The 27926-nt window shown below is 48.9% G+C and overlaps 1 protein-coding gene across 1 annotated transcript in view; it reads right to left on the bottom strand.

The window, feature by feature from the left end:
- The window catches only part of LOC133348888 (collagen alpha-1(XXVI) chain-like), a 125668-nt gene extending 97950 nt beyond the window's left edge, over positions 1-27718 (bottom strand). The window contains 4 exon segments of the mRNA XM_061561974.1: positions 14872-14975; positions 19796-19918; positions 26294-26401; positions 26403-27718. Of these exon segments, the coding sequence (XP_061417958.1) occupies positions 14872-14975; positions 19796-19918; positions 26294-26401; positions 26403-26500 (433 nt within the window). The 5' untranslated portion in view covers positions 26501-27718.
- Between the last annotated feature and the right edge of the window lie 208 nt (positions 27719-27926).

Below are 27926 nucleotides of genomic sequence, written 5' to 3'. Positions count from 1 at the left end.
GCGTGATGGTCACATGACATCGTCGTTTCTTGAAGTCCATTGAATCATCCCTTTGCGTAACTGGCAAAAGCCCTAAAGGGCGCGGGGAAGCGAGCAGAGAGGGCGCGTGTTTGGAACTGCACGCAGAGACGGAGCGGAGGACGAGAACCCAGAGCCTTCGAGAACACAAGCGGGGCTAGGGGTGGGTGGGGAGTCGACATCGTGTTAAATTGAACAAAAAGTTCGGGCGCTCGGGCAGAACGTGACACCAAAAAGGGAGATGATGGCCGGAGCTTCTCAGTTGATCGAGAAGGACGATGGGAGGAGGCAGCCGTCGGAGCGATGAGATCTGCCCGCGCGCAGTGACGGCTGCTCGCGGAATTGCGTTGCATCGCAAAAGCCACAGAGACAGAGAGAGATAGCGGTGGCCTTCCTCCAGCAGTGGATTGGTCGTGACTGACTGACTGACGAGGATGATTATGAACATTCAAAACATTACCGCACCATTGTCTCGTTTTGCCCGGTGTATATTTTTGTCACATCCCTTGCTCCGTCAGCTGCTGCCCCATGACATTTCAACACCGTCTATTTCAACACGCACGGTTATTATTATTATTGTGACCATCATAAAACCCAGGCGTGGTGGTGGCTACGTGCCTGGAATCCAGCGCTGGATCGCACGGACATCGGCAAAGACATGGTCATTGCGGATCGTGAATCTAGGTTTCATTTTGTATCGATTCGGCTCAGTCGTATCCGGCAGTCATTCAAAGTTGATAGGGCAGCCATCCTGAAAATATCAATTCATTACGATCCATTGGCAATCATTGGCAATGGATGAATTGGAAAGCGAAGACTTGGGATCGAGTCGCGGTGTGACCCCCCCCCCCCTTTATTTGATTGGCTAAATATCAGCACGATCGGTGATTCCGTCACAGTCCGCTTTTATTGTTACCACAAAAGTCCACGTGTCTGGGACCCGGATCCCCTCATCCCTTGCCCCAGGGCCGTGTTGTCCAATAGGCCAGAGTCGGCACTGTGCTTAGGGCCTACGAAAACTGAGCCTACTAAAAACAAATGTAAACTTTTTTTTGTATGAAAAAAAAATGTAACCAAGACATCTTCAATAAATAGATTTAAATTACAAGGATACGCACAATGTGTATACAAAGAGGCAGATTCATGTTTTTTTTTCATAAGGTGAGAGAAATTAACACCGGAGCATGACCTTTTCGAGATTTTTTTCCATTGCAAAATTAGCAATAACATGGTGTTTCTCTTCAACACAACAATCTCATTCTCGATAGAGAGCAGTGCCAATGGGAGACAAGCGGCGTTGCCGTCCTAAGTGTGAACCGAGCGGAGTGACATCGGCCGTAGTAGTGACATGGGGCAACAGCAGTACCAAGTCATGCCGAGAGCAATCATTGAAGGCCTACGGCGCAGAAGTGCCTAGGACCTGCAAGAACCTTGACGCGGCCCTGCCTCCCCCACTTCCTGCCTTCCGTGCGGACCTTTTAACTGCCGCCAATTAGCACGTCCATGGCGTGGGGTTAATGGGGTTAATTTGGGGCACTCGACGGAGATTCCGTGGCCCCGCTTCACCACCCCCGCCCCGCCCGTGTGACGTGAACCGGTCGTTAGCGAGTCCGGATTCCTGCTGATTTGTTATAGAGCGACGGCTCCACCTCACCCACTGCCCACCCTCAACCCACTGCCCCCCCCTCCTCCAACGAGCGGGTCATTCAGAATTCGGCTTTGGCTTCCCGTCGAACGGCCGTGGCACCACGTGGCACCACGGCCGTGAGAGGTGTTACGGATTCGAGTCCCAGATCGAGATCGATTCGATGAGTCATTATTATGATCATTATTATTGCTGCTGTTCTAATTCCATCCGTGGGTCAGTTGCGAAAGCCGAGACGTTAGATATCACCATCGCAATCGTCACGACGGATCGTCGTTGTGATGTGCGTATCGATTGCATCGACCGGTTGATGTGAAGTTCACGATGCTCGCATCGAAGGCTTCGTTTGAAGAGCTCGATGTTTTTTTAATTCGTAAATGTTGCTTGGAACGAATGGTTCTCACGTCACACCTGCAGCCACTAGAGGCCCTACTTTTCACAAAAAAGCATAACAACAAAAAAATACTCTAATCGATTCTTGTATACAAGTATGTTGAACTTTCGATCTAAAGCTTTCGTGACTGCAGGGATTAATATTCTTGGTTCTTTCGGTAAAGTCACGTAGAAGCGAAATAATAAAATAATAAAAATGTCTTGCTGTGGTTTTCACACCTGATGATGATTGCTTGTGTTGCAATCGAAACGTCGTGATAATTTTATTGTTTAATTTTTTTTATTTTATTATTTCCCTTCTACGTGACTTTACCGAAAGAACCAAGAATATATTTAACTTCTTTCGTACCGTACGTAGCCAACCGTCCGAATCGGAGGTGCGGGGTGGGGGGGGAATAATCGTCATCCTGAATTACAACGCCTTCATTGAATCCCCCTTGGATCGATCTATCGATGATTTACTCTTTATTTATTTTCAGTCTCTGTGTGTCTGTGTCCGTCCCACAGCGGGGCAGGTGCGCGGGGGCGGTGGTGACGTCACAATGCCATCTGCGTGATGACGTCACCTGAATCCCACAGCGTCGAGCGGGCCTCTGTCCGTCGCGTCGGCGTCACGGGAGACGCCATCAGACTATTCTACAAAGTATTTTACATTTATGTAGAAGCTAAAAAGTTTTGCTCGCTGGCTGGCTGGAGGGAGGCGGGGAGGGTCACGTCCAAACCACGTGCAGGCTGCTAGCGGTTCATATCTGTGCATGCCCGTCACCGCTCCACATGCAAAGTGTGGCAATGCCGAAGCGTTTGGGCCGATACTGAATGTGTCGCTAACGTACCGAACGCGTATTGATTTTGTGTGTGTGTGTGTGTTTGGACGATGCCTGGTGCTGGTTACGTGGATAAAACAATTAAATAAGTAAATGAAACGGAGTCCGCTACTCTTTCTCTCTTCTGCAGCGTTAGTCGCCGGTGGTCTTGACCACAGCCTCTCTCACGCGAGACCACGTGGTTTTGTTTGCTCTGAAACCAATAAAGCCGCAAGCTCCCTTCCACGCGCGTTTACCACAATTACCCAGTCTCCGGATATTTTATTACGAAAGTTACTACAATTACCATTAGCGGGCACCATCACCATTATCTCCCTTCACATGTGTTTCATGATTCATCGTTGTCGTCACCATCATCGTCACCATTGTCGTTTTCGCTCTTCGCGTTAAAAACCGCTGACATCCAGCGGCAAAAGAGCGTTGAAGCGAAGCTCATCGCCCGTTCACGTCCCCTGAGGCAATGGTGGAAATTCCATGGTCCGATGGCAGGGGTCGGTCTCTCCGTAAGGCAAACCACTTTTGATTTGTTCCGCAAAGCGGTATCTATCTTATCGACCCCGGCGGGATGATAGGCCAAGCCAATCGCCAGCCAGGATTTGAACTTTCAGCCTTGCGATTGCGGCCGCCTGCTTTGCCGCTGAGCCACCAACGATGCTTAACCACGTGGTTTGGTCAATAACACCGTGGTCGTTGGGGGAATAATATATAATATGCAACGTTTCGGGCAATGGGCCTTCTTCATAACACATAAAGATGGCAACTATGGTTGTTACGAGTGAATGGGTGGACCAAAACTTGCTCCACCGCTGAGCCACCCGGCCTGGCTTTCATCCCGAGAATATTAACACTGATGCCCTTTATTTACAGCAATGGATTTTGTGGCACTGCCCTCTGCTGCCCATCACATCGTAGCCCGTGTGGCATCGTCGTCATGATCGTCAAGATGAACTTATTTTTCATACCCGGCACCATTCCCATCACGACCGCTTTGACCTTTCGCCATCGCCACCTCCTCCTCCACCTTGATCATCGCCATCAGCCTGGCGAGCACAACAAAGCACACGCCAAGCAAGTCCCAGGAGGCGCGTTAAGTCTCGGGGTCACCGCTTGCGGTGTTTATCCTCCGGAGTCTGTTTTGCATTAAGCGCCGGCGGTCACTGAGCATTATCGAGCCTTGGACAATCCATCTCGCACCCCCCCCCCCCCCCCGCTGAGACCTCTTTCCCTTGCCTTCTCTTCTTACGTTTTAGTTCACCTCCACAGCATCGTCAGCAACCGCGCGCTGCCCTCTCCGCCACCGTGCCCGTGCACAATCGTCCCACTTGCTGGTTCCCATCCTTTTCTGACTTCCTAACCTCCCCCACCCCCTCTTAGACAAACTCACACGACAACGCTCGCAAGGGGGCATGACCCATTCGGTTACGACGGCGGCTTCGAATAATCTCACGCACCAAGGGTCGGGGAAGAAAGCCGGCTCGAGCGAGCCGGAAGAACCAAAATTTAACTAATAAAGTCCAGGAGGCAGAAAACAGCAGTAACGAATTAAAGGCGTTCGCGGTTGAGGAACGTGAAGATTCTCTCTCTCTGCGTGTGACGTGAAAAAAGTTACGATGGGTCAAAATGAAAAAAATATTGTTTTTTAAGAAGAACCACACGCGAATATTTTCGATCTGAAAAAATATATAATTCAAAGCGGAAGAAGAGGAATTTCGTAGAAGATTTTTAGGATTCAAAGAAGTTTTCCAACCCAACCATCACCATTATTATTACGAGCAAAGCGCACGTCCTTTTGGACGTGACCACCCGTACCTCCAGTCAGCCACCCAAAAAGCCAGCCAGCAAAACCTTGTTCTAATACGGCCCTCGAAATGATATGATAGCGTATCCTGCTGTGGAATGCGGGTGACGTCATCACGCAGATGTGCGCGGTGACCTCACCGCCGCAACACCCGTAACTTGGCCGCGCCAGCCAGCCAGGAATCCAGGCATGACATCCAGCCAGCGCACGTTTTTTTTTTGTTTCTAATATAGTATGACGATTATTATCATCAAAGTGTATTTGCACGGATGGTTTCGCTGGCAAATGTTTACTGGCCACAAAGACAGCTTTTGAACACTGAGCTGCAAATATCGGTTGCTATATCGAGCAACGGGGCAGTGCTCTTCTTTACTGCCTGCCCTGAGTCAGTGATAGCCATTCCACATTCCTACGACAGGGTGTCAGTATATGCAATCACTGTTGAAGTCCCCAAGTCGTTACTTATTTAATTGAACACGGAGGGATGATGATTATGACAATGTTAACACTGATCAACACACTTTTTTCTGGCATAAGGTATTCCAACGGTTTTTAAGGTAATTTTAAGGGGTGCTGATTCCAAATCTGGCATTAGTTTTGTCTATCACATCATGTTTTTGAGATATCAAATATTGCATTTTCAATAAAAACTGCAGAAGAAAAATATTAAATAAATGTGGATATCTACATTAAATTATATTATAAACACACTATCCTAAAAATACAGCACCGTATTTTAACACTAAAGCAGTCACCGACTCGCAACAACTTGCAATCATAAGTGACAGAGTTAATTTCGGGTAAAATCAATGAAAATGGGGTATGCCGATAGCATAAAAATGAGATGTGATAGAGCAAATCTGAGACCAGATTTGGTATCAGCACCCTGAAATTAGTCTCAAACAGCTGCAAAAGTCCAGGCCAGAAAAAAATGTTTTTTTTTGTTGACCAGTGTAATGGGAGACCCAGGCTGAGATTTAAACTTGTAACTGTCAGGCTGAATGGAGGAGCATCCTGGAACAACTTGACTAGCCACGTGATCTCATTGTCCAGAGGGTAGGTTTTTGTTGAGAGAGAGATGATCGAGTGGATGAAAAAAGTGAACTATTAAAGTTAATTTGGGAAGTCTATCAGTGATGCACTGTCTTTTTTTCTATCGAGCTAATGTCACTTGCGGCAGAAGGGTCTTCACTCGGGAGAGGCCAATATATCCCCCCGTCGAGGATATATATTTCGATATATTTAGATATATGTGGGTTATCAACTTTTACCAGGACATACCACAAACGTTCCTGCTCTAACCGCGTGGTGCTGACCCAGGCTGGGTGATGAAAGGGAGAGAGGTATTCTGGGAAAATAGCTCCTCTGTTTTAGCGACGGGGGCGGAGGGAATTCGGGAGCTTTGAACCCGACACGGAATCGCGGTCTCGCAGGGAGGATCAGAGTCGGGCCGAGTGAACGCTCCGAGGATTTTTATTTAGAGCCGGGGGTCCTCAATTATAGTTGCTGGGGGAAGATGGGAGATGCTCTGTGGAAACTAAAACCTCGCCATGCTCCACAGCTCTCTCTTTCAAAATAAAATCCTACTCCACAATTGTATCCGCGCTATTGGCGTCAAGCCATGGGACTATGAACTCTGGCAGGGCAGAGAAGCCCTTCGTGTTATAGAACCGCCCACGAAAGCGGATATCACAGATCCCTTTTCAATTATCGCTTGTTAACGCAGGCGGTGGCATGACAGCACCTGTCCAACTACCATGCCGCTGATGGTAATGTTCGTGACATGGCAGTCAAACCGATAGAAAGAATAATGATCAGAGCTGGTATTTAGTCAAATTACGCGCGGGGCCAAACTTTACGTATTGGCTTCGTTTGTGCTGAGACCATCAACTCGCTTCACTTGAGGTACCCGGTTTAATCAAAGGCAGTGGCTGAAAACTGGATTCGAACCCAGGCTCTCAGTGGTGGCGGCTCAGGGCTCGGACCTCTGACCTCTGACCCACCCGACGGCCACCTCAGCCTTTTTCCTCTCCAGTGCCTCTTCTCCCTTCGCGGAGGTTGTTGACGATGCATCTCCACCTCTTCACCTGCTCCGTGTCAAAGACCCAAGCACTACCAATCTATCAATTCCCTGTCTTCCTCTCATCCTGACCGCCCCCCATCTGCCCGCCCACCCGCCCTCTACCATTCCTGTAAACAGGACAACCCTAACCCTGACGCGAGAATGCAGGAAAAGGCTCTTTTTTTTTCTCCCCAGGCACAAATTGCCATTACCCGAGGAGTGGGTTAGAGAGGTCAAAGGCACAGCCCCTGAAATTTCCCTTCAGGGGCCACCGCTGGCAAAACGATCTCTGCTCAGGCGGGAGCGCTGCAGTGCCCTCCAGAAGGTCTTTTCGGCTGCTCTTCCACGCTGGTCAATTAGCGACGCGACTTGACCAACGGTCGCCCTGTCACTGAAACCTCCTCTGAGCCAGGTTGACGGGTCAAGGAGAACCGGTCCGCGCCGGTAAAGGCGCAGCCCTGCAATGATCTTGGTCACGCCAATGCCAGCGGAAGGGCCTCCCACTTTGGAGGGAGCTCTAGCAGGAGACCCTTTGGAAGAAATTTTGGGCCTACTCATCCACACACCGCCAGAGGTCGTGGATCTTGCAAGAGGTGGGGAATACCTACACTTTACCCAGCGGGGGAGGGGCTATGGGGAAGGGGGTGGCAGGAAGTGGCGGTGGCGGTAGGATTTAAGAGACTTGCCACGCGATTAACCGGCACATGCGAATTTTCCCATGGATCGGAATCTGCGGCACTCTGCTAGCGCGGCTGATGCAGCGATAGCGCCGGTTTCTCAAAGGAGATCTCGAAGCTGCACGCTCAATTCAGAGCGACACTTTTTTTTTTTGCCGGAAAACAGTTTTGGAATAATTAGCACAGATCCGAACCGAGATGCCAAACTCGACACGCCGAGTCCACGGCCATACAAACTGTGCCACTGCTTGTCCGGGCACACGGCAACGTTGTTGGCATTTTGTAAAGGCGGCTGCGCCCTGCTGATGATGCTCAGTGAAGTAATAAGTATAACCCGTAAAAACAAAGTTTTTCACTATAAATCCTTTATATGCGTGGCAGCGAACTTAATATCAAGGATTTAAAAATATATTCGCCTGTGGAGGACGCGGGGATCGATCCCGTGACCTTTGGCATGGAAAGCGAGGGCACTACCAAGTGCGCTACTCCGCCACGGCCTGTGGAGGGGTTACGCTCTGGGCTCTTATACTGTGACGTTCAGCCAAAGCGATAAATGAGTTCTATTTTAATATATGTGAAATAAAATTTTTTTGCCTAAAAAGTGTAAAATTTTGGGAATTTTTTTTCACGAACATTAATTGTCTGGCACAACGAGTCTGTGTGGAAAATGTCAGCTCGATTGGATCACGGGAAGTGGGTTAAAAAACGACCGAAAGATTTGCACGGTCGTAAGCAAGCACGCAAGCAAGCAAGCAAGCGAACTTAATATAAAGGATTTAAAAACCATTGCACTGTGTGTTGCCGTTCGGGACCCTGAGCCCTGAGGCAGAGGTGGAAATTCCATCTTCTAGTGGCAGGGGCCAGAATATTAACCCATGGGCCAGAGCCTAAATGGGGGTACCCCTTAATGTAGCAGATAATTGGTATTCCCCAATTGTTTACATTACTTATAACAGTGCATTATTGGATAACCCCATTCCTTAGAGGAGAGTTTTCACACAATCATTTTATCTTTGACACTGGTGTAACCGTCCACCGCATCAGAGCATCAACAGGCCTCTGCACACATCTACTTCGTTCAGGTCAAATTCAAGACAAGCCACAGTGGTACAATTGTGGCTATGCAACCGAAACCGTGGACCACATCGTAAACCACCGTAGTCTGTGCCCCTTCAATGGAGGAGTAGAAAAGCGACGCGAACTCTCTCTCCTGAAGCCCGCTCGTGGCTAGCAGACCTCGACATTAGCATCAGGCTCCTGAACGTATTAACATCATACGCAAGAATGGAATCGCGAGATGTAGCTGTGATTGGCCACGTAGTAAACAAATTGGAACCACGAAAGAGATGTCATCTCAGGTGGCACCGATGCTCATGGACCTTTATCTGTAAGACAACTGCTATTGACTTCCCACAAATGTGGTGCTTCGTTTTTATTCTACGCCAGAGCGTTGACGATGAACGGTTCACTCCCAAACAGGATTTGAATGCATAAATTGCAACTAAAAGACGAAACATTCTTCCACCTTTGCTGCCCAAAAAATATATATATGAATCTATGTTAAAATGGTTTCCCTGCTCAAACGAGCACTGTGTAGCACTCACCAACATCAATGCTGGAAAATCCACATTCGCACGGCGAGAACGCATCTGTCCACAACGCGATCGTCAAAACAATAACGCTCAGCCACATCAAGTGATGCACACCGATGTGATCCCCCTTAACCGGCATATCTTGCCCCATCGACATTCCCAACTCTAAAAACAGCATGGCAATCTCCCAGCACTATCAATGCCCCCCCCACCCCACACCGCCTTCCCACAGTGGCCACATTACCACAAAGTCCCCCCCCCCCGCTCCTCTGAACTGGGCGAGTGTGCACCATCTATTCCCGTGAGACCACCGCTCAAAACAGCCGCCCCCGGTCGGCCAGCTCGTTAGCAAAATCGCCGCGACTCTCTCGGGGAAACGGGGAAATCCGTCACGTTAATGGAGACAGGTCGAGGAGGAGGAGGGCCCACCGGTTAACCCCGTGAATTCCACCTCCCCTCGTCTCCCTCTCGCACCATCTCCAGCCTCCCGACTTTGCTCCGGTTTGTTTTGTCCTCGTGATTTTGTAATTCTTTGCCTTTTTCTCTGAAACCATTTATCACCCGTTAACTCTCTTCTTTAAAAAAAAATAAGTAAATACATTTCTCCCCACCCCCCTCCCACCACCGCCCCCCCCCCCCCTCCCCCCCCCCCTCCCCACACCCCACATCTTAGCTCGGTTGTGTTTTTTGGTTGTTGTCGGGCCCTCTGTCCCTCCCTGTCGTGCGTCGCCGTCCGGCGTCTCCCGTGTGGCCTCGGCTCGCTCGGCCCCCCGAGGCGACGCTCTCGAGCACGGCGCCACCGCCGCCGCCGCTACCGCCACCGCTCTCCGTGTTTAAAAAAAAAAGAGGGGAAACGCCGAGACTTTCAGCATCAATCAACTCCGAAGAGGTTTGGAGTTTTTTTTCCTGCTCTCTCTCTCTCACTTAAAAGTGGCATTCTGCTTTAACCCAAAAAAAATCCTTGGAGCAGTGCTCTGCAAGATGTCATTTTTACGACGGGAGATTTGTTTAAGTTACTAAAAAAAAATTATTTCCCCCCCCCCCACCACCCCGTTCATAAGTTGTCCATCACTTTGGCGTTTGTGTTTACACGGCTGACAGACCCCGGTGGTTGGAGCGCGCACGGCTTGGGACGTAACAGGAGGTGGCAGTACAGCAAATAGGTTGCTGACCTGCATCTGTCGAGGCTTATCGGCGATGCGCCTCTTCGGCAGAGGCAGCAGTCACTCGTGGGTGCTGTGGGTATCTGCACTTGTGGTGGGGGTTATGATGCCCCAATGGGGGGAGGGGGGGGGGTCCCCTTTTAATTTATAAGCTCTGATAGAGAGATGACAGACGAGACAGGCAGGAGAGAGTAACAACGTGAGGTGAGAGAGCGAGAGTGGTACAGAGGAGAGACGAATGTTGAACGAGGTGAGAGGAGAAGGGAGATTGCACCGGTCGACAGCCAAAACGCTTCCCAAATAAATGTAGCCCAACTTTACTAATTCTGGGTCACTGAGAATGAAAATGATGCTTAAAGTTGTTGATTGGCTCTATATTCTTAGGTTTTTTCGGTAAAGTCACGTAGGTAAAACATTAAAATTAATAAAAGTAAAATAAAATAAAAATCACGACGTTTCGGAGGCAACACAAGCTTCCGTCTTCAGGTGGAACCGTCACAGCACGATAGCTGTATCAAGTAAGACGGTTCCACCTGAAGACGGAAGCTTGTGTTGCCTCCGAAACGTCGTGATTTTTATTTTATTTTACTTTTATTAATTTTAATGTTTTACCTACGAGACTTTATGGAAAAAAACTAAGAATATGAATCCTTGCAGTCACGAAAGCTTCAAATCTAGAATTGATTGGCTCTAGTTTTCAAGATATGCTACTGGGTCAGTATCTACGACCCTTGATTTGGAAATGGCAGAGGATAAGTGAGTTATATTTTCATTTAAAGCTTTCGTGACTGCAGGGATTCATATTCTTGGTTCTTTTGGTAAAGTCACGTAGAAGGGAAATAATAAAATAATAAAAATATTAAACAATAACATTCTCACGACGTTTCGACTGCAACACAATCAATCATCATCAGGTGTGAAAAACACAGCAAGAAAATTTGAAAAAAAGTGGCGGTTTTTTCATAGATAAGTGAATTATGAAGGGAAGGGATCTCAATTTCAACCAGAAATTACTCAAATACATATTTGACTAGATCTATGAATAAATCTATGACTGGGTTTGGACAGTACTTGCTTATTGAGAAAATCATGAATGATGCAATCTGAACCTGGTATTGCATCATACATGATATGAATTGCATCATGTTATTCCTAGAAGTCATGGATGATGCAATCATACTAGGCTTACATCCCTCTGCTGAACAAATTGCCCAATATCAGCTCTAGAAATCATGCAGTGTCGTGCTCTCTTATTTGTCAGTGTTTGATTTTGCAAAGGGACACAGTTCTGTTTAGCCAAGGTGAGCAAAGAGATGCCTCGTACTTGTGTGAACAAAGGAGATAACTTCTGCTATGTTTGTGGTGAAGTGACTTTTGCATCACAAAAGTGCAGTATAAACCACTATAGTTAAGAAAACCTATCACCTTTATTTTGGCTGAAACATTGGAGATCAGGACAAAATGTGGGCCCCACCACTTGTTGAATCAAGGAAGATTTTGTTACCACCCTTACACATAAAGCTGGGTCTGATGAATAACTTTGTCAAAGCCATGGACAAAACACAAGTAGCTTTCAAGTACCTCCGTGGAAAATGTCCAAGGTTAAGTGAAGCTAAGATAAAGGAAGGTGTCTTTGTTGGTCCTAAGATTCGTGAACTTCTTCGAGACGATGAATTTGACAGTGCACTGCGCGGCAAGGAAAATACGGCATAGAACGCCTTCCAGTTAGTGGCAACACATTTTTTCGGAAACAAGGCAGACAACTTCAGGGAGTTGGTGGAAAACCTCCACAAGCCTGGTTGCAACATGTCACTAAAGATACATTTTTTGCACTCTCATCTATATTTTTTCCCACCGAACTGCGGAGCAGTGAGCGACAAGCATGGCAAGCGATTCCACCAGGACATTGCAACAATGGAGACACGCTCTCAGGGCAAATGGAGCCCATCAATGCTTGCAGACAATTGCTGGACAGTGACAAGAGACGCTCCGTTTAATGTAATACAAGAGACTAGCCAAGAAGCGTCGAGTAGACACTGAATAAGGACTAAACTACGTACTTTATATACATCATAGTTTTTTGTCTTTTGTTTCATAATACATTTTATTTATTTTACCCTTTTGCTAATTTTTAAAGTGTTACATGAACAGGACAGGTGACGTGCTATCATGTAAAGCAAACATTTAGACGTCAAATATAGAAACTTAACTATCTTGGGAACAGGAGCCAATCAGTCGTTTTAATTGTCATATTTAAATTCAGCACATCAAAATCCATAATGAACAACACATTTCATCTCTGAAGCAGACGATGTCTAAAAAAATTGGAGACCAGTGTTATCACGGGCAGGCATGAGAGGAATTCATTAACTTGTAAAATGTTAATTACTCGTTCTGGATTTCCTGCGATTTAAATTCTCGCTGATGATTGGATGACCCCTCTTCTTGGTTCTTTCGGTAAAGTCACGTAGAAAGACCTGTTCTCCACCTGAAGACGGCTGCTTGCGTTGTGGCCGAAACGTCGTGAGAATTATTTTATTATGTTTTATTTTTATTATTTTATTATTTTCCTTCTACGTGACTTTACCGAAAGAACCAAGAAGATGAATCCCTGCAGTCACGAAAGCTTTAAATTGGATGACCCGTTTTTTTTTCTCTATTTCTTCACAAATCCGTGGGCTCCTCAGCCGCTCGGGAACTCTTACGCTTTTGTTTAGTTTGCTTCTGCCTAGCAAAACACCCCCGGGTGTCTGGATGCCCTGAAGATTGTTCTAGGCAAGGGATAAAAGACGCCCGCGGCGTTTCGTACGAAAATCACAAATATTAGTTTTTGTGTGTCCGCGATTGTTTTATCTCTCCCTTCTAACTGCATCGACGACGGCGCCTTTAGATATCGCCGTAGCGCACGAACCGTAGGTACTGAACCACTCGTGTGAACTCCGGGTGAGATGACAGAAGAGTTATAGCCACGGGACGGATGTGAGACGTGGTGAAGGGATGGACTCGGAGTCACGTGATGTAGGCGCCACGGTGGCGAGACGTTAACTACCTCGCCCGGTGTGCAGGAGGTCGCGGGTTCAACCACCACCCTGACGCCTGGTGTATATTTGGAGTTTACGTGTTCTCTCTCTCTCTCGCCGTGGTCGCGTGGATTTTTATCCGGGTCGTCCGGTTTTTTCCCACCACATTTAAAAATCAACATGTGCGTTCAGAGGTTTTGGCTGTTGCTATACAGTTCCACGTGATGAGCCAATCGGGCCTTACCTGGTAAAATACAAATAGCTTCTATTTTACGTGGGTGTCGGCCATGTTTGAAACTTAACAAATTATTTTGTGACGCTAGCGCGTTCATTGACAGTGGCGCCCACAATCTCAAACGGCAGCAGACCACAACATCGCCCCAATTCATGACATGACTTATTTTTTCCCAACAATACATCAGATTTTAGAAAGTAGAGTCATCGACGTTTTCAGATTCATGTATGGCATGTTATCGGTTGGTCATTTGGCAAACGTATGTTTCCATATATATAAGAAAAACAATAATATCCACTCTTATTTTTGCATTGACTTTTTTGGAAAATTATTAATAAATTCCAGTTTTCCCTATGGACCGTCCCCGGCTCAGCCACACACACATGTACGCACGCATATACACTCACACACACACACACGCACACACACCCACACACAAACGACTTTTGGGGCAAGTGCTGTCAGCGGGCAGCAACACGCCTGACCACCTTTGTCTCCCTAGTCGTGATGTTTACACATCGCACCAGGTACTCGTTTAATGCTGAGTCGACCTAGGGAAGGCACATGACCGGTTCAGATAATCCTCACTTGTGTTGCCCGTTAGCACACACACCTACATACACAACAACAACCGCCATTCGCCACTAAGTGGCGGTGACATCACCACGACGCTTGTGCCAGGCTATGTGCACCTTGAGGCCACGTGAAGTGTCGAACGCCCGCTGGCAGGAGGTCACGGGGCAGACCCAGGTGCCACGGGTCGACTGACTGAGATGAGTGGCTGATGCACCACCTGTGCCCCCTACTGTGCCAACTTGCTCTGCTTTAGCCACCAGGCGCTCCGCTCGTTGTTGTGAGCGTCGCTCCTCCGCCCTCCGTTGTTGTTGGAGGGCGACTGCCTCCAACTGCCCAGTAGCGTCCTTCACGAGCCTCCTCCATAGAGGCCGATCTTGACACCGCTGGTACCAGTCATCGGCAAGTCCACTCAGCTCCACATCCTCCTGTACCACATCACTCCATCGCTTCTCTAGCCCGTGCCACGCCTGTTTAGCCCCCTCAATCCGGCCAAACAAAAGCTGTTTAGGCATGCGGTGACTTGGCATGCGGGCTACATGGCCCAGCCAACACAGCCTTGCTTGCCGGAGGAGCTCACCGATGGGACTTTGTCCAGATCTTTCAATAATTTGTGAGCTCCTCACACAATCCAGCCTGGTTAAACCCAGGATGGATCGTAGGCAGGCCAGCCTAAATGTTTCTAACCGGCGAAAATGCTCCATTAGGGGAGGGAATAACCGTGGCCGAGAAGACCCGAAGCTTCGTGCGGAGCGACAGACCAGGTAGCTTCCACACAGGGTTACGCGACCGATGAAAATATAATGCCGCTCGACTGATTCGGAGTGAGACGTCTGCTGTTAAACCTATACACACACACACCGGTCCTCACCATCTTGGCAGCGTTTCCCCGTGAAGCCGGGGCAGCAGCGCCACTCCAACACGGACGCGAGGCGGTACGCGAGTCGGTACGTCGGTCGCACCGCGCTGCGGTAGCTGCCAGGACGACACACACAAACAAAGATAAAGATCCCCCGTATAGCCTCAACACACCGTTGGGGCAAGTGCTGTTAGCGAGTAGCACAGATAAAGGCCGACACGGCACACAACGAGGGTGGGTTGCGAGCTCGACGCCCGACCGCCTTTGTCTCCCCAGTGGCGATGTTTTTACACACCGCACCAGGTACTCATTTGGGACTGGATCGACCTCGGGGAGACCCAGCACCGGTTCAGATAATTGCCACCGGTGTTGGTGGCCGTGAGCGGGACTCGAACTCGGGTGGCCTGGTTCGTAGCGCAGCGCTCACCGCTACACCAGAGCTCCCCACACGCACACACACACGCGGGCACGCGCACACACACGCGGGCACGCGCACACAAAGATCCCCCGTATAGCCTTAACAGACTGTAGGGGCAAGTGCTGTTAGCGAGCACCTATGAAGGCCGGAACGGTACACGAGTGGGTGGGTGGCCAGCACCACGCCCGACCGCCTTTGTCTCCCTAGCGGCGATGTTTACACACCGCACCAGGTACTCATTTGAGGCTGAGTCGACCTATGGGAGGCCCAGGACCGGTTCAGATAATCGTCACTGGTGTTTGCCGTGAGCGGGAATCGAACCCGGGTCGCCAGGTCCGTAGTGCAGCGCGCTGACCGTTACACACGCACACACACACGGGCGCGCGCACACACACACGGGCGCGCGCACCCCACACGGGCACGCACACACACGCGCACACACGCGGGCACACGCACACACACGGGCACACGCACACACACACGGGCACACACACGCGCACACACTCGGGCACACGCACACACACACGGGCACACGCACACATACGCGCACACACACGGGCACGCGCACACACACACGCGGGCACGCGCACACACGCACGAAGAGAAACAAACTGATTCTCCCCCATAGCCACTGGTGGCTCTGGTCCCAAGCAAACTCGGCAAAAGCGTCGGGCCCCAAGCAGTTTAAGTGGATTTATTTTTGGATGAAAATGGGATCCACAAAATATCAACTCGAATGCAACAAGTCAGATCCTAATGAGCACGAGGAAATTATATATATATTATTGTTAAAGTTTAATCATACTTTCTATTTTGTTAATTATACTACATATTTTCCTCTTGTCGACATCTGTCCCATTTCACTAAATTTCTGTCTCATCTGCATCTCTCTTCTATCATCTCATTACGCTTTTATTTTGTTCACATTTCACTCATCTCACTAAAATATGAACTAAAGGCCCAATGAGTTATACAGCTCTTTTTGAGAAACGACCTGGCCACAAATGATAGCCCAACGAAGTGGCTTATCATGTTGGAATTTATAGCAGCCAAATACTCTAAACGCGTGTTGATTCTAAATGTGGAGGGAAAACCCAGAGGATCCGGAGAAACATCGACCACAGGGAGAGAAACATGCAAACTCCAAATATACAGTCGTCAGGGTATCGAAACCCACGACCTCCTGTATACCAGGCGAGATAGTTAACATCTCCTAGCCACCGTGGCGCCTAAATCCCGTGAGTCCATCCCCTCACTCCATCTCACGTCCCTCCCGTGGCTAGAACTCTTCTGTCATCTCACCCGGAGTTCATCAACTGAATGAGAGGGCCCCCAAAAAAGTTAAGTCTGCTTTAATCAACCCCCAATAGGCCCATCAACCACCACCGACAACCATTTCTTGGTTCTTTCGGTAAAGTCACGTAGAAGGGAAATAATAAAATAATTAAAATAAAACATTATAAAATCATTCTCACGACGTTTCGGCCACAACACAAGCAGCCGTCCTCATGTGAAGAACAGGTCTGTCGGAAAGACAGCGTCATTCAGACGGAAAGACAGCGTCATTCAGACGCGTCATTCAGACGCTGTCTTTCCGACAGACCTGTTCTTCACCTGAGGACGGCTGCTTGCGTTATGGCCGAAACGTCGTGAGAATTATTTTATTATGTTTTATTTTTATTATTTTATTATTTCTCTTCTACGTGACTTTACCGAAAGAACCAAAAAGATTAATCCCTGCAGTCACGTAAGCTTTAAATGAAAATTCACCACCGACAACTTTAAATATCCATGCATATAGATATACACACTATAGCAATTGGGTAAGTGTTGTATTCGATCCTCAAGTGCTGTAATTGTAGCCAACACTACACCCGGCCACCGTTGTCTCCAATGCTGATTGTTTACGCAACGCTTCAGTTACTCTTTTAAGGTTGATTCAACCTAGGTGAGGTCCAGGATCGGTTTAGATCATCCCCACTAAGGGGCCGTCCATAAATGACGTCACGCGATTTCGGACAATTTTTTGACCCCCCCTTCCCAGGTGCGTGACGTCATTTATGGACGGCCCCTAATGGCTGGGAATCAAACTCGGATCACTGGTTAATAGCGTGGCGTGCTCACCACTACGCCCAGGCTCCACCCACAGACGTTTTCTGTTTCAGTTTCATTTATTTGGTAGAGCCCTGTGAGCCATTCGGCTCTTGAATCGGGTGCAACCGCAACAAACAAAAAACAAAAACATGAACAAGAAAACATCTTAAAGTCAGACATTTGTGACTATGTGTGACGAGGGGGGGGGGAGAGGTTTGAGAAATGTGACGTCACATCAAAATGCGCAACTTTAACTAAATATAGACAACACGTTCTACTTAATGAAAACGACTTTGTAATAAATGTTTTCTCCTACAAGATCAGAGTGCAGCGCCACATTAAATACGCACTACAAAGACATTTACGATTTGAAGCATGTTTTTTTTTGGGGGGGGCAGAGTTTGTGACGTCATATTTGAGGGGGGGTCTGACTTTTTGTGACGCCGTCTGACGAACGGGGGGGGGAGGGGGTCAAAAATCGTCCAAAATCGCGTCACGTTATTTATGGACGGCCCCTACGGCAGAATAAGATGGAATGTGATGGTGAGTGAGGTTGTTTGATTGGTGCAGCGTGGATGAGAGGCAGTGGGGGTTTGGTGAAATGGGCATGGATGAGGATAAGTGGTGGCAGGAGCAGAGGTCTGGTGGCAGGACAGTTGAGCCGAAGTAGGAGCACGGCGTAGCGCTGGGGGAGAGATGTGGCATGGTGCACACAGAAAGCAAGGCGTCGGAGCTGGGTCAGGAATTAGGGTCGTCTGGGGAGGGAATAAAACAAAGCAACCATCATTGCGCCCTGTGTCGTCAGATCTCGGCAGCTCAGCAACGCTGATCCAGGCTCGTGCTTTGGTGGGTGTGCATGGGTTACAAATTTGCGCGCTAACTTCAGATGTAATGGGCGTTTACAGCAGCAGAAGGCAGTGCCGTAAAACTCATTATCCTGTCCCCCCCCCCACCACCACCTTCACCAACCCACACAGACCAGAGCGGTGAAGTCTGTTCGATTAAGCCATCACAACGACACGCATGGCACGCGGGGGGGGTGGGGAGGGGGGGGCCTCGTCCAGCAGTGGATCGACACAACGGGCGGTGCGCGTGGCAATGCACCCACACATCATAGGGCGTGATCGAAACGACCTTCGGTGGGTAACTGAAACAAACGAAATTCCGAGAGTTGTACAACCATTACGGGGGGGGGGCCGCCCTCTAACAACGGGAATGCAGCAATGCCCCAACTGAGCATGCCCCCCCCCCGCCGCGCGCCCCCCTTCTCAAAATAGCGCGGAGTAACTCAATGCCTTGCAGACCCCCGTGTCTTTCGCGAACCCCGCGTGTGCGCGTGCGTGCGCGTGCGTGTGTGTGTGCGTGCATGTGCACGTGTCATCTCCCGCCGCTAACGAACCGCCGAGTTTTTATTTCCTGGCATCAAAAGGGCGACGGCGGTGGCAGGCGGCACGGCGGCTTAAGAATGTGGCCGCTACGCTCGCTCCAAATACGAGAGACGAGTGAGAAGGGGTGGGGGGGGGTGGCTAGAAAATCCGCGCAGAGGATGGAGCTCGAATCGAGCCGGGAGATTGTTCTCAGCGTCACGGAGCGTAAAACCATCGCCACGTGGAACTCCGGTCGTCATCCTCGCGGTAGCAGCGGGGACTTTTGGTTGGACCGCCCTCGAACGAAGATCAGGTGGTCACCGCAGATGCGCTTCTGCAGGCCCCGTCTGGAACGCTCTTCCTTCCGATATTCGGAAGCCACTGGAGCGATGTCGCTTTTAAATGGTCGAGATTGAAAACTCGCTTCTTTGGAACTGGCTTTTTGTTTCGAATTTGTTGTACTTCGCCCCCCACCTCCGATTAACGCGATTGCAAAAGTACGGTGCGAAAGAAGTTCAACATGCCGTACATACATCTCCACGGTCAGACTGGTTGCTGTGTTTCGCTACCATCGCCCCCCTCCCTCCCCCACCACCTCAAGTTCCTATATTAACATTGCTCTAGTGCAAGTATAATAGCGCTGTTTATTGCTGGCCGCTTAGCGTTTGGCTCTGTGCTCACAGACATACATTCATAGATCGTAGCCCGTGTGAGGCAGAGGAGCGAGCAGCTCTCAGCACGTGGTTGTGAAACGTCAGACGTCACACCAAACGTCACGCGCTTTGGCACGATCGGTTTTTTTTTGCCATCGTTAACCATTCCGCGGACTTAAAATATCTGCATGTAACCCGATGAGCAAAACGGGCAAGGTTTTATGCGTCTCGTTGAATTTATTGCAATGCCTGGGTCAGCCCCTTTCCTCTCAACCTTGGAAAATTTCCGAATCTAGAGCGAGCGGCTGCTGCTGCTGCTTTGATGCCGCGGCACGTTACAAGTTAACGTCGTTGTTGTTATTGTTGTTGTTGTTATCGTCATGATGACCCGTTGGTGAGCTCACCTGATCTTGGGGGCGCATCCCTTGGCCCAGTGGCAGGCGTGCAGCACGCGCCGCACGTACACCTCGGTGCCGTTGTGCACGGGACACGGAACCCTCCTGCTCACCGGGTACGGGCACCAGTTCCTGCGGAGAGCGGAGAGGCAAAGAGGGTCACGGTCAACACAAAATAAGAAAAACCCTTCAACTTTCGATTTAAAGCTTTCGTGACTGCAGGGATTCATCTTCTTGGTTCTTTCGGTAAAGTCACGTAGAAGGGAAATAATAAAATAATAAAAATAAAACATAATAAAATAATTCTCACGACGTTTCGGCCACAACGCAAGCAGCCGTCCTCAGGTGAAGAACAGGTCTGTTGGGAAGACAGCGTCTGAATGAAACACCACCAGGCTTGGAGCGTATATTTAAGCTGGGTTGGAGGCTCTCTTCCCCCTCCAACCCAGCTTAAATATACGCTCCAAGCCTGGTGGTGTTTCATTCAGACGCTTCTCGAAAGACCTGTTCTTCACCTGAGGACGGCTACTTGCGTTGTGGCCGAAACGTCGTGAGAATTATTTTATTATGTTTTATTTTTATTATTTTATTATTTCCCTTCTACGTGACTTTACCGAAAGAACCAAGAAGATGAACCCTTCAACTGTTTTACTTGAGCAGGTAGGGCTTATCGTCACGTGGAAATGTATAGCAGCCAAATGTTATTCGTGGTTCTTTGGGTAAAGTCACGTAGATATAACTTTTTTTTTACGTATTTTTATTTTTCATATAAATAAAAATAACAATCAAATTCAAGAATATGAATTCCTGCAGTCACGAAAGTTTTAAGCAAAAAAAATTCAGCCAAATACTCTAAACGACATGTCGATTCCAAAAGTGGAGGGAGGAAAACCGGAGGACCAGGAGCAAAAATCCACGCGACCACGGAGAGAGAGGAACACACGCCAACTCCAAATATACAGCACTCGTCAAGCTAGTTAACATCTCGACAGCGTGGTGAGATGTTAAGAGTCCGGCTTGGGCTGGGGGCGAGGGGTTGATGGCTCAGGGGTACGGAGATCTCTCAGCCACCATCGCCTATCCTCTCATCGGGCGTCCAATAAATCACGCCGGCCACTGTCAGTGAGGACGTGGGATGAGGTCATACACAGGCGTAACAAAATACAAAAACTCCACACGTCTGTCACCAACAAGGTGGCCTTAAAAGGGTGAGTGTATAATGAATAGGTGACGTTGCAGGCAGTGGTCCTTCTTGATAGCCTGTAAATAGAGATGCCAGAGAGAGAGAGATAATAAGAGTTGGAGACTGCACTTTTACACCATGAGGCCTGGCTAGAATTAAATTTTAAAAATGTTTCCTAACAGTTTTTACTTTGAAGTACAATACGTGTATCTATTCGAAGCTATTTGAGAGACGCAGCAGAGGTCTTTACGGATCAACTCAAGGAAACTCCAGCTGTCCACGGGATAAGGTATCAGGTCATGGACAAATCGTGGGATGAGGGCGAGGTGTAGAATCACGGTAAGGGCTGTTGCCAGGATCGGTGGAACATCTGAGCAGCACGTGGACAAAGTAGTCACAATGTCCTCGATGGATGCCAGTGCCGGTCACACACTCGCCTGCGACGACAATGCAGCGTAGAGATTTGCACAGCAGCGTCTAACTCTGTGATCGTGTCACAAGACGCTGTCTGCAAACAATGGATGGTGTTGATATTCTAGAGGGGAGGCAGGGGCAAGCGGTTCATGGGCAGGGAAGAAGAAACCACTGAAGATGTTGTGCCTGAACGTGAGCAGAGGTGACAGGGAGTCGACATAATCAGACTATATTTAATGATGCTGGAGGAATCCGATGAGCTATGAAGCTCTTTTTTCACAGATGTCCAGTCGGGGCAGCGTCAGAACGTTACAACAACAAACAACACATAAACACGAAAGGAGTGCCAGGTAAAGAAAAAGATAAACAAATTACTTAACAAATATATAAAACAACTTTTTTTATTTTACAAGATAAAGCCCACTGAGATATTAACTTAAATTTCAGACGCGACCTGACCACAAATGATAGCCCCAACAAAGTGTATTTTCGCGTGGAAATTTCCATCAGCAAAATAATGTCAATAATCTCAGTGCATGTTTCTAAGTGTCCAGAGGAATGGAGTTCCAGACACCCACCCCCCCCAATATAATTCGCTATAAATGTTCTGTGCTGCCACTGTGAGTCTTCATTTCCCGCTACCCCAACCCCCGCTGTCCACCCAGCAATGAGTTACACCAAACATTTCATCGATCGGCTGGTGGGCTGGAGAAGAGATGGACTGACGCGGTACGGGAGGATGTAGAGCTGAGCGGACTTGCCGATGACTGGTACCAGCGGTGTCAAGATCGGCCTCTGTGGAGGAGGCTCGTGAAGGACGCTACTGGGCAGTTGGAGGCAGTCGCCCTCCAGCAGCAACAACGGAGGGCAGAGGAGCGACGCTCACAACAACTATCGGAGAAAGTTGGCCCAGTAGGGGGTACAGCTGGTGTGCATCTACCGGTCATCTCAGTCAGCCAACCCATGGCACCTGGGTCTGTCCCGAGACCTCCTGTCAGCAAGCCTTCGACACTTCACGTGGCTTTCATCTTGGTTCTTTTGGTAAAGTCACGTAGAAGGGAAGTAATAAAATAATACAAATAAAACATAATAAAATAATTATCATGACGTTTCGGCCACAACGCAAGCAGCCGTCTTCACCTTCGTGAGAATTATTTTATTATGCTTTATTTTTATTATTGTATTACTTCCCTTCTACGTGACTTTACCGAAAGAACCAAGATGAATCCCTGCAGTCACGAAAGCTTTAAATCGAAACTTCACGTGGCACCTAGCCTGGCACAGGCGCCGTTGTGACGTCACCGTCACTTCGTAGCGAATGGCGGATGTACAGTATTGGTTGGGGGTAAAGCGTGGGCTGTTACTCCCACCTCCGCCAGTGTGGCAGAGTGGACCAAACAACTCTCTTTAACGCTATAGGGAGTAGAGGAAGGGAGGGGGGCCTCTGTCAAGCGAGGGATCTTCCTCAAGCAGTGGCGTGTGTAAGGAATTGCAGCGCTGCACCTGGTCCTGACTTCACTCCCTGCCACACTTACCGGGACAACACTGACACTTTTGTTGCACTTTTTCGTCATTTATTTTTGACCCACGGAATCGAGGGCAATTACGCAGCGGAAAAGGATCGAGTGTCCGTCACGGCCGCCTCCCGCCGTCAGCCAACCCACGCACCCACCCTCTCTAGCCCTGTGGTTATTCCTCAGTGCAACAGGTGTGTGTGTGTGTAGTGTACTAATCATAGTAGGGGAGCGGTAGTGTTGCAGTGGTGGATAGCGCTCTGCGCAAAGAACCCGAGTTCGACTCCCGCGCACGCGGCCACAAACACCCAGTGACGATTATCTGAACCGGTTCTGGGCCTCCCCTAGGTCGACTCAGCCTCAAGTGGGTACCTGGTGCGATGTGTAAACATCGCCACTGGGGAGACAAAGGCGGACCGGGCGTGGTGCTGACCACCCACCTCTTCGTGTGCCGTGCCGGCATTCATAGGTGCTCGCTCACAGCACTTGCCTCAAACGTCTGTGCACGGCTATACGGGGGATCTTTGTCTTTGGATGGATGTTGGTGAAACAGATGCTGGCGGTGATCGCGATGGAGATAGTAATGGTCGGTCGGTGATTGATGAGAGCGGTGAAAGTTTAGCGGAGGCCATAATGGTTGCGGTAGAAACGGAGCTTCTAGTGGAAGATGATGATGGTGACGGAGGAGATGGTGATCAAGAAGATACAAGTTGGTGGTAGTGGTGGTGATGATGGCGATGGTTATGAAGTTTACAGTGGCGATACGAGCGGCGGTCCCGAACTATAAAGCTTTTAAAAAACATTGTCCCAACCATGGTTCGGGCACCTGGTAAGGATGCCCCCACCCCGATAGACCCCACCCGGACATCTACCGGGCAGCAGCAGCAGCAACATCCCACTGGGCGAAGACCCCGGGGCCGGCCCAGGACACGCTGCTGCTGGCGGGACGACGTCACTCGGCTGGCCTGGGAACGCCTGGGAGTTCCCCGGGAAGAGCTAGAGTCTGTGTATAGTGTAGTGTATAGTGTAGTGTATAGTAGTGTATAGTGTAGTGTATAGTGTAGTGTATAGTAGTGTATAGTGTAGTGTATAGTATAGTGTAGTGTGTAGTGTATAGTAGTGGATAGTGGTGTATAATGTAGTGTATTGTTGTGTATAATGTAGTGTATAGTGTAGTGTATAGTGTAGTTTATAGTAGTGTCTAGTATAGTGTAGTGTATAGTGTAGTGTATAGTGTAGTATTGTATAGTAATGTAGAGCTACAGTCTGTCGCCAGGGAAAGCGAGGTCTGGACCGCCCTGCTCAACACGCTGCCGCCACGACTCTTACCAGGACAAGCGGACTGAAAAACGAACGAATCTTTTAAAAACATCAATGCATTTTTATCTGTGCGGAGTGATGATTGCGATAGAATGATGATTAGTATCGCTTCCTTATGTCTCAGCTGCTGAGCTGCTGCAGAGTCGATCCTCAGACCCCAGAGTCAAATGATTCCAAAGCAACTCCAACCTTACAAGGTGGCCAGGAGATGCCAGTAAAACAATGGATGTTTAGACACGTCTGTTTTGAGGCTTAACGTTCCAACTCGAATCGTCGACATACTAACTCCGGTTATTATACCTCGACACTTTCTCACCTTGGAAATTCTCTCTCATCTTCTTGGTTCTTTGGGTAAAGTCACGTAGAAGGGAAACGTCGTGAGAATTATTTTATTATGTTTTATTTTTATTATTTTATTATTTCCCTTCTACGTGACTTTACCGAAAGAACCAACAAGATGAATCCCTGCAGTCACGAAAGCTTGAAATCGAAATTTAATTCTCTCTCACTCGAGTCCCTTCACGGTCGAAGTTCCAACGCGTATTCTAGACATTGGAACTTTTGCTCTAAAAACTTTAACTCTTGAAGTCCTAACGCCAACAAACCCCACAGGTGGTTCCGACTCTCCGCGTTCGAACTCTTGCTCTAGACCCTGGAGTCGGCCAACCAAAATAACAGAGATTTATTTTTTTATTTAGAATTCGGTATAATAAAACAACAAAAACCCTCAGTATATCAAGAGCCGCAATGCATTGTCTAGGTCAGGGGTCGGCAACCTACGGCTCCGGAGCCGCATGCGGCTCTTTACGGGCTGCTTCTTGACGATGAGTACGTATGTACTCAGATGCATTGCGGCTCTTGAAATACTGAATTTTGTACCGAATTGGAAAGAAATGGCTCTTCTTGTTATTTTGGTTGCCGACCCCTGGTCTAGGTGAACACGAGACGGTGGGGGTCTTTAATAAACAGCTGTCACGAGGCAGCCCTTAAGGAGCGCTTGTGCGGCTACTGCTGCCGTCCCCTGCATCAGCACCCTTCACGGTAGAAGTTCCGACGCGTATTCTCGACATTCAAAAACTCGTATTCTTTGGGTCTTTCGGAAAAAAGTCACATAGATAGGTTCAAAGAAAATCACAAAAAAAAACTACGACGTTACGATCACAACACAAAGAAAAGAAAATGAATTTTTGCAGTCACGGAAGCTTTAAGTCAAGATTCAAACTCTCCTTGCTCTACTCTTTGGTTCTTTCGGTAAAGTGACGTATAAAAAGAAAAGAATAATTTAATACTAGCATACGACGTTTCGATTGCAACACAAGCAATCATCATCAGGTATAAATGAAATAGAAACACAAATCTAGTATACTTAGAAATGTAATGTAACACAACAGAGAGTCGGATAACATAACAGTCAACACCCTACCTGGTTGATTACGTTCTTCCTGAGAATGCAACATTTGAGCGAGAGATCAAACACAGAACCTTGCTCCTCCAACTTCAACTCCGGAAGTTCTAACCCCCGCCCCCCCCCCCCAGGTGGTTCCAACTCCACGTGCTCTAACTCCAACTGACTCCAACCATTTCAGACTCTGTCTCCTCGACAGACCTGCACGGTGCAGAAACTCGGCTTTTCTTTATAGAGTACATAGTGCAAGTGGATCACAAGGTAAACTATTAAGTTTAATGCGTGGTAGCTGCTATTAAAACATTTATTTAACGTGTAGTTTAAATGTTACATTGCAACCAACAAGGGCACATCTTGAATTGCAAACGAGTTACCAACTTCAATTTAAAGCTTTCGTGACTGCAGGGATTCATCTTCTTGGTTCTTGAAAATGCTTTTCAGACGCTGTCTCCTCGACAGACCTGTTCTCCTACCTGAGGACGGCTGCTTGCGTTGTGGCCGAAACGTCGTGAGAATTATTTTATCATGTTTTATTTTTACTATTTTATTATTTCCATTCTACGTGATGACTTTACCGAAAGAACCAAGAAGATGAATCCCTGCGGTCACGAAAGCTTTAAATCGAAATTTGACTCCAACCAACTCGCGCATCTCGACGTTCTAGCGCTTACCCGCCGTTCGCAGTGGGCAGCATGGATCGAGGCACCGCGGGTTGGCCTCGTGCCCAGGGTGAGAGCTGCTGTTGCGCAGAGGTCGCGCCCCACGGGAGCCGATGAGGAAGGAGGAGGAGGCTGCGCCCAGCAGCAGCAGCGCAGAGCGAGCAGCAGCAGCAGGAGCAGCGGCGGCGGCAGCGACACGAGTAGAGGCGACCCCATCATCTTCCCTCTCCTCCCTCCCTCGTCGTCTTCTGTCTCTTCGTCTTCCTCCTCTCTTCTTCTCCGCTGCTGTTGTTCAGTCCTCCCCACACCTCTTCTTCTCCCGATGCTCTGCCGCCTCTGCTTCCCGTGTCACTCCTCCGCGGCGTGCGACTGCGGCGCCCTCGGTACGCTCCGAAATGCAACGATCAGGCTCAACGGTGCCACCTCGGATGTGAACTTAAAGCCGTTCCTCGGCATCAACGTCAGCCACGCGCAGGCGACGGAGGCTCCTCTAACGTTGCTCCTCGCCCAACCTCCTGCTCCTCCTCCACTCCTCGCTTGCTCTTCAGCCTCCTCCTTCTCCCCTCCACTGCTGCACCTCTTACTCTCTCTCCTCCGTTGCTGATCTTCAGCCTCCTCCTCCTCCCCTCTCCTCCACTGCTGCAACTCTTCCTCTTACTCCTCTCTCTCTCTCCTCCGTTGCCGATCTTCAGCCTCCTCCTCCTCCCCTCTCCTCATCCACTGCTGCACCTCTTACTCTTGCTTCCTCTTGCTCCCCTCTCCTCCGTTGTCGATCTGCAGCCTCCTCCGTCCTCCCTGCGCTCAGCACATCAGCATCACTCCGCTGCTGCTGCTGCTGGGGACGTGCAGGCGGCTCCTTATGTTGCGCTGTCGCTTAGAACAAAGCGGCGACCCGTGCGGGTGTGTGAGTGTGGGTATGTATTGTATGTGGATGGATGGATGTATGAGGGTTGCTGTGTGTATATATATTTGGGGGGGGGTGTGGTTTTCTGTGTGTGTACGTGAATGTGTGCGTGAATGTGTGTGTGTGGCCTGCGTTTTTGTGTTGTGTGTATGAGATTACGGGTACGTGTGTTTGTTGTGAGCTTACGGGTACGTGTGCGTGTGTGTGTACGTGCTGTCGCTAACAGCGTGTGTCTGTATGTATCGCTCACGGCACTTTCCCCAACAGTCTGGTCAGGCTATACGGGGATCTTTGTTTTTGTATGTATATGGGTGTGTGTGTCTGTATGTCTATGTGTGTCTATATATATGTGTGTGTTTATTTCTACTTCTGTGTTTGTATGCTTGTGCCGATGTGTATACATGTATGAATGTACGCGTGTATCTGCGTGTGGGAACCCAGCAGTAATCGCGAGCTACGGTTAAATCTGGAACACGCCGTCGGGATCAACTCTGCATCTGTTGTGAGTCGCTAGGCACACGAGGTTTAATTGTGCCCCCCACCTCCCCTTCCTCCTCAGACCCCCACCCCATCCACCCCATCTCCTAGGACCCCCCCCCCATCACCCACTCTGAAAACACAAGGCGACAGAGTTCGGGGCCAAGTTAGGAGGGAGGCACTGACGGTCCACAATAGGCTGTGTGTGTTCGTGTGTGCATTATGCACCGTTAGCGAGCACCTATTAAGGCCGCGTGTGTAATA

The sequence above is a fragment of the Lethenteron reissneri genome, chromosome 28 (genome assembly GCF_015708825.2).
Source record: "Lethenteron reissneri isolate LAM-NWPU_2019-01 chromosome 28, ASM1570882v1, whole genome shotgun sequence".
In the NCBI taxonomy this organism is placed as follows: domain Eukaryota; kingdom Metazoa; phylum Chordata; class Hyperoartia; order Petromyzontiformes; family Petromyzontidae; genus Lethenteron; species Lethenteron reissneri.
Note: the sequence above shows the minus strand (reverse complement) of the source record. Positions and strands in the feature narration are given on the sequence as shown.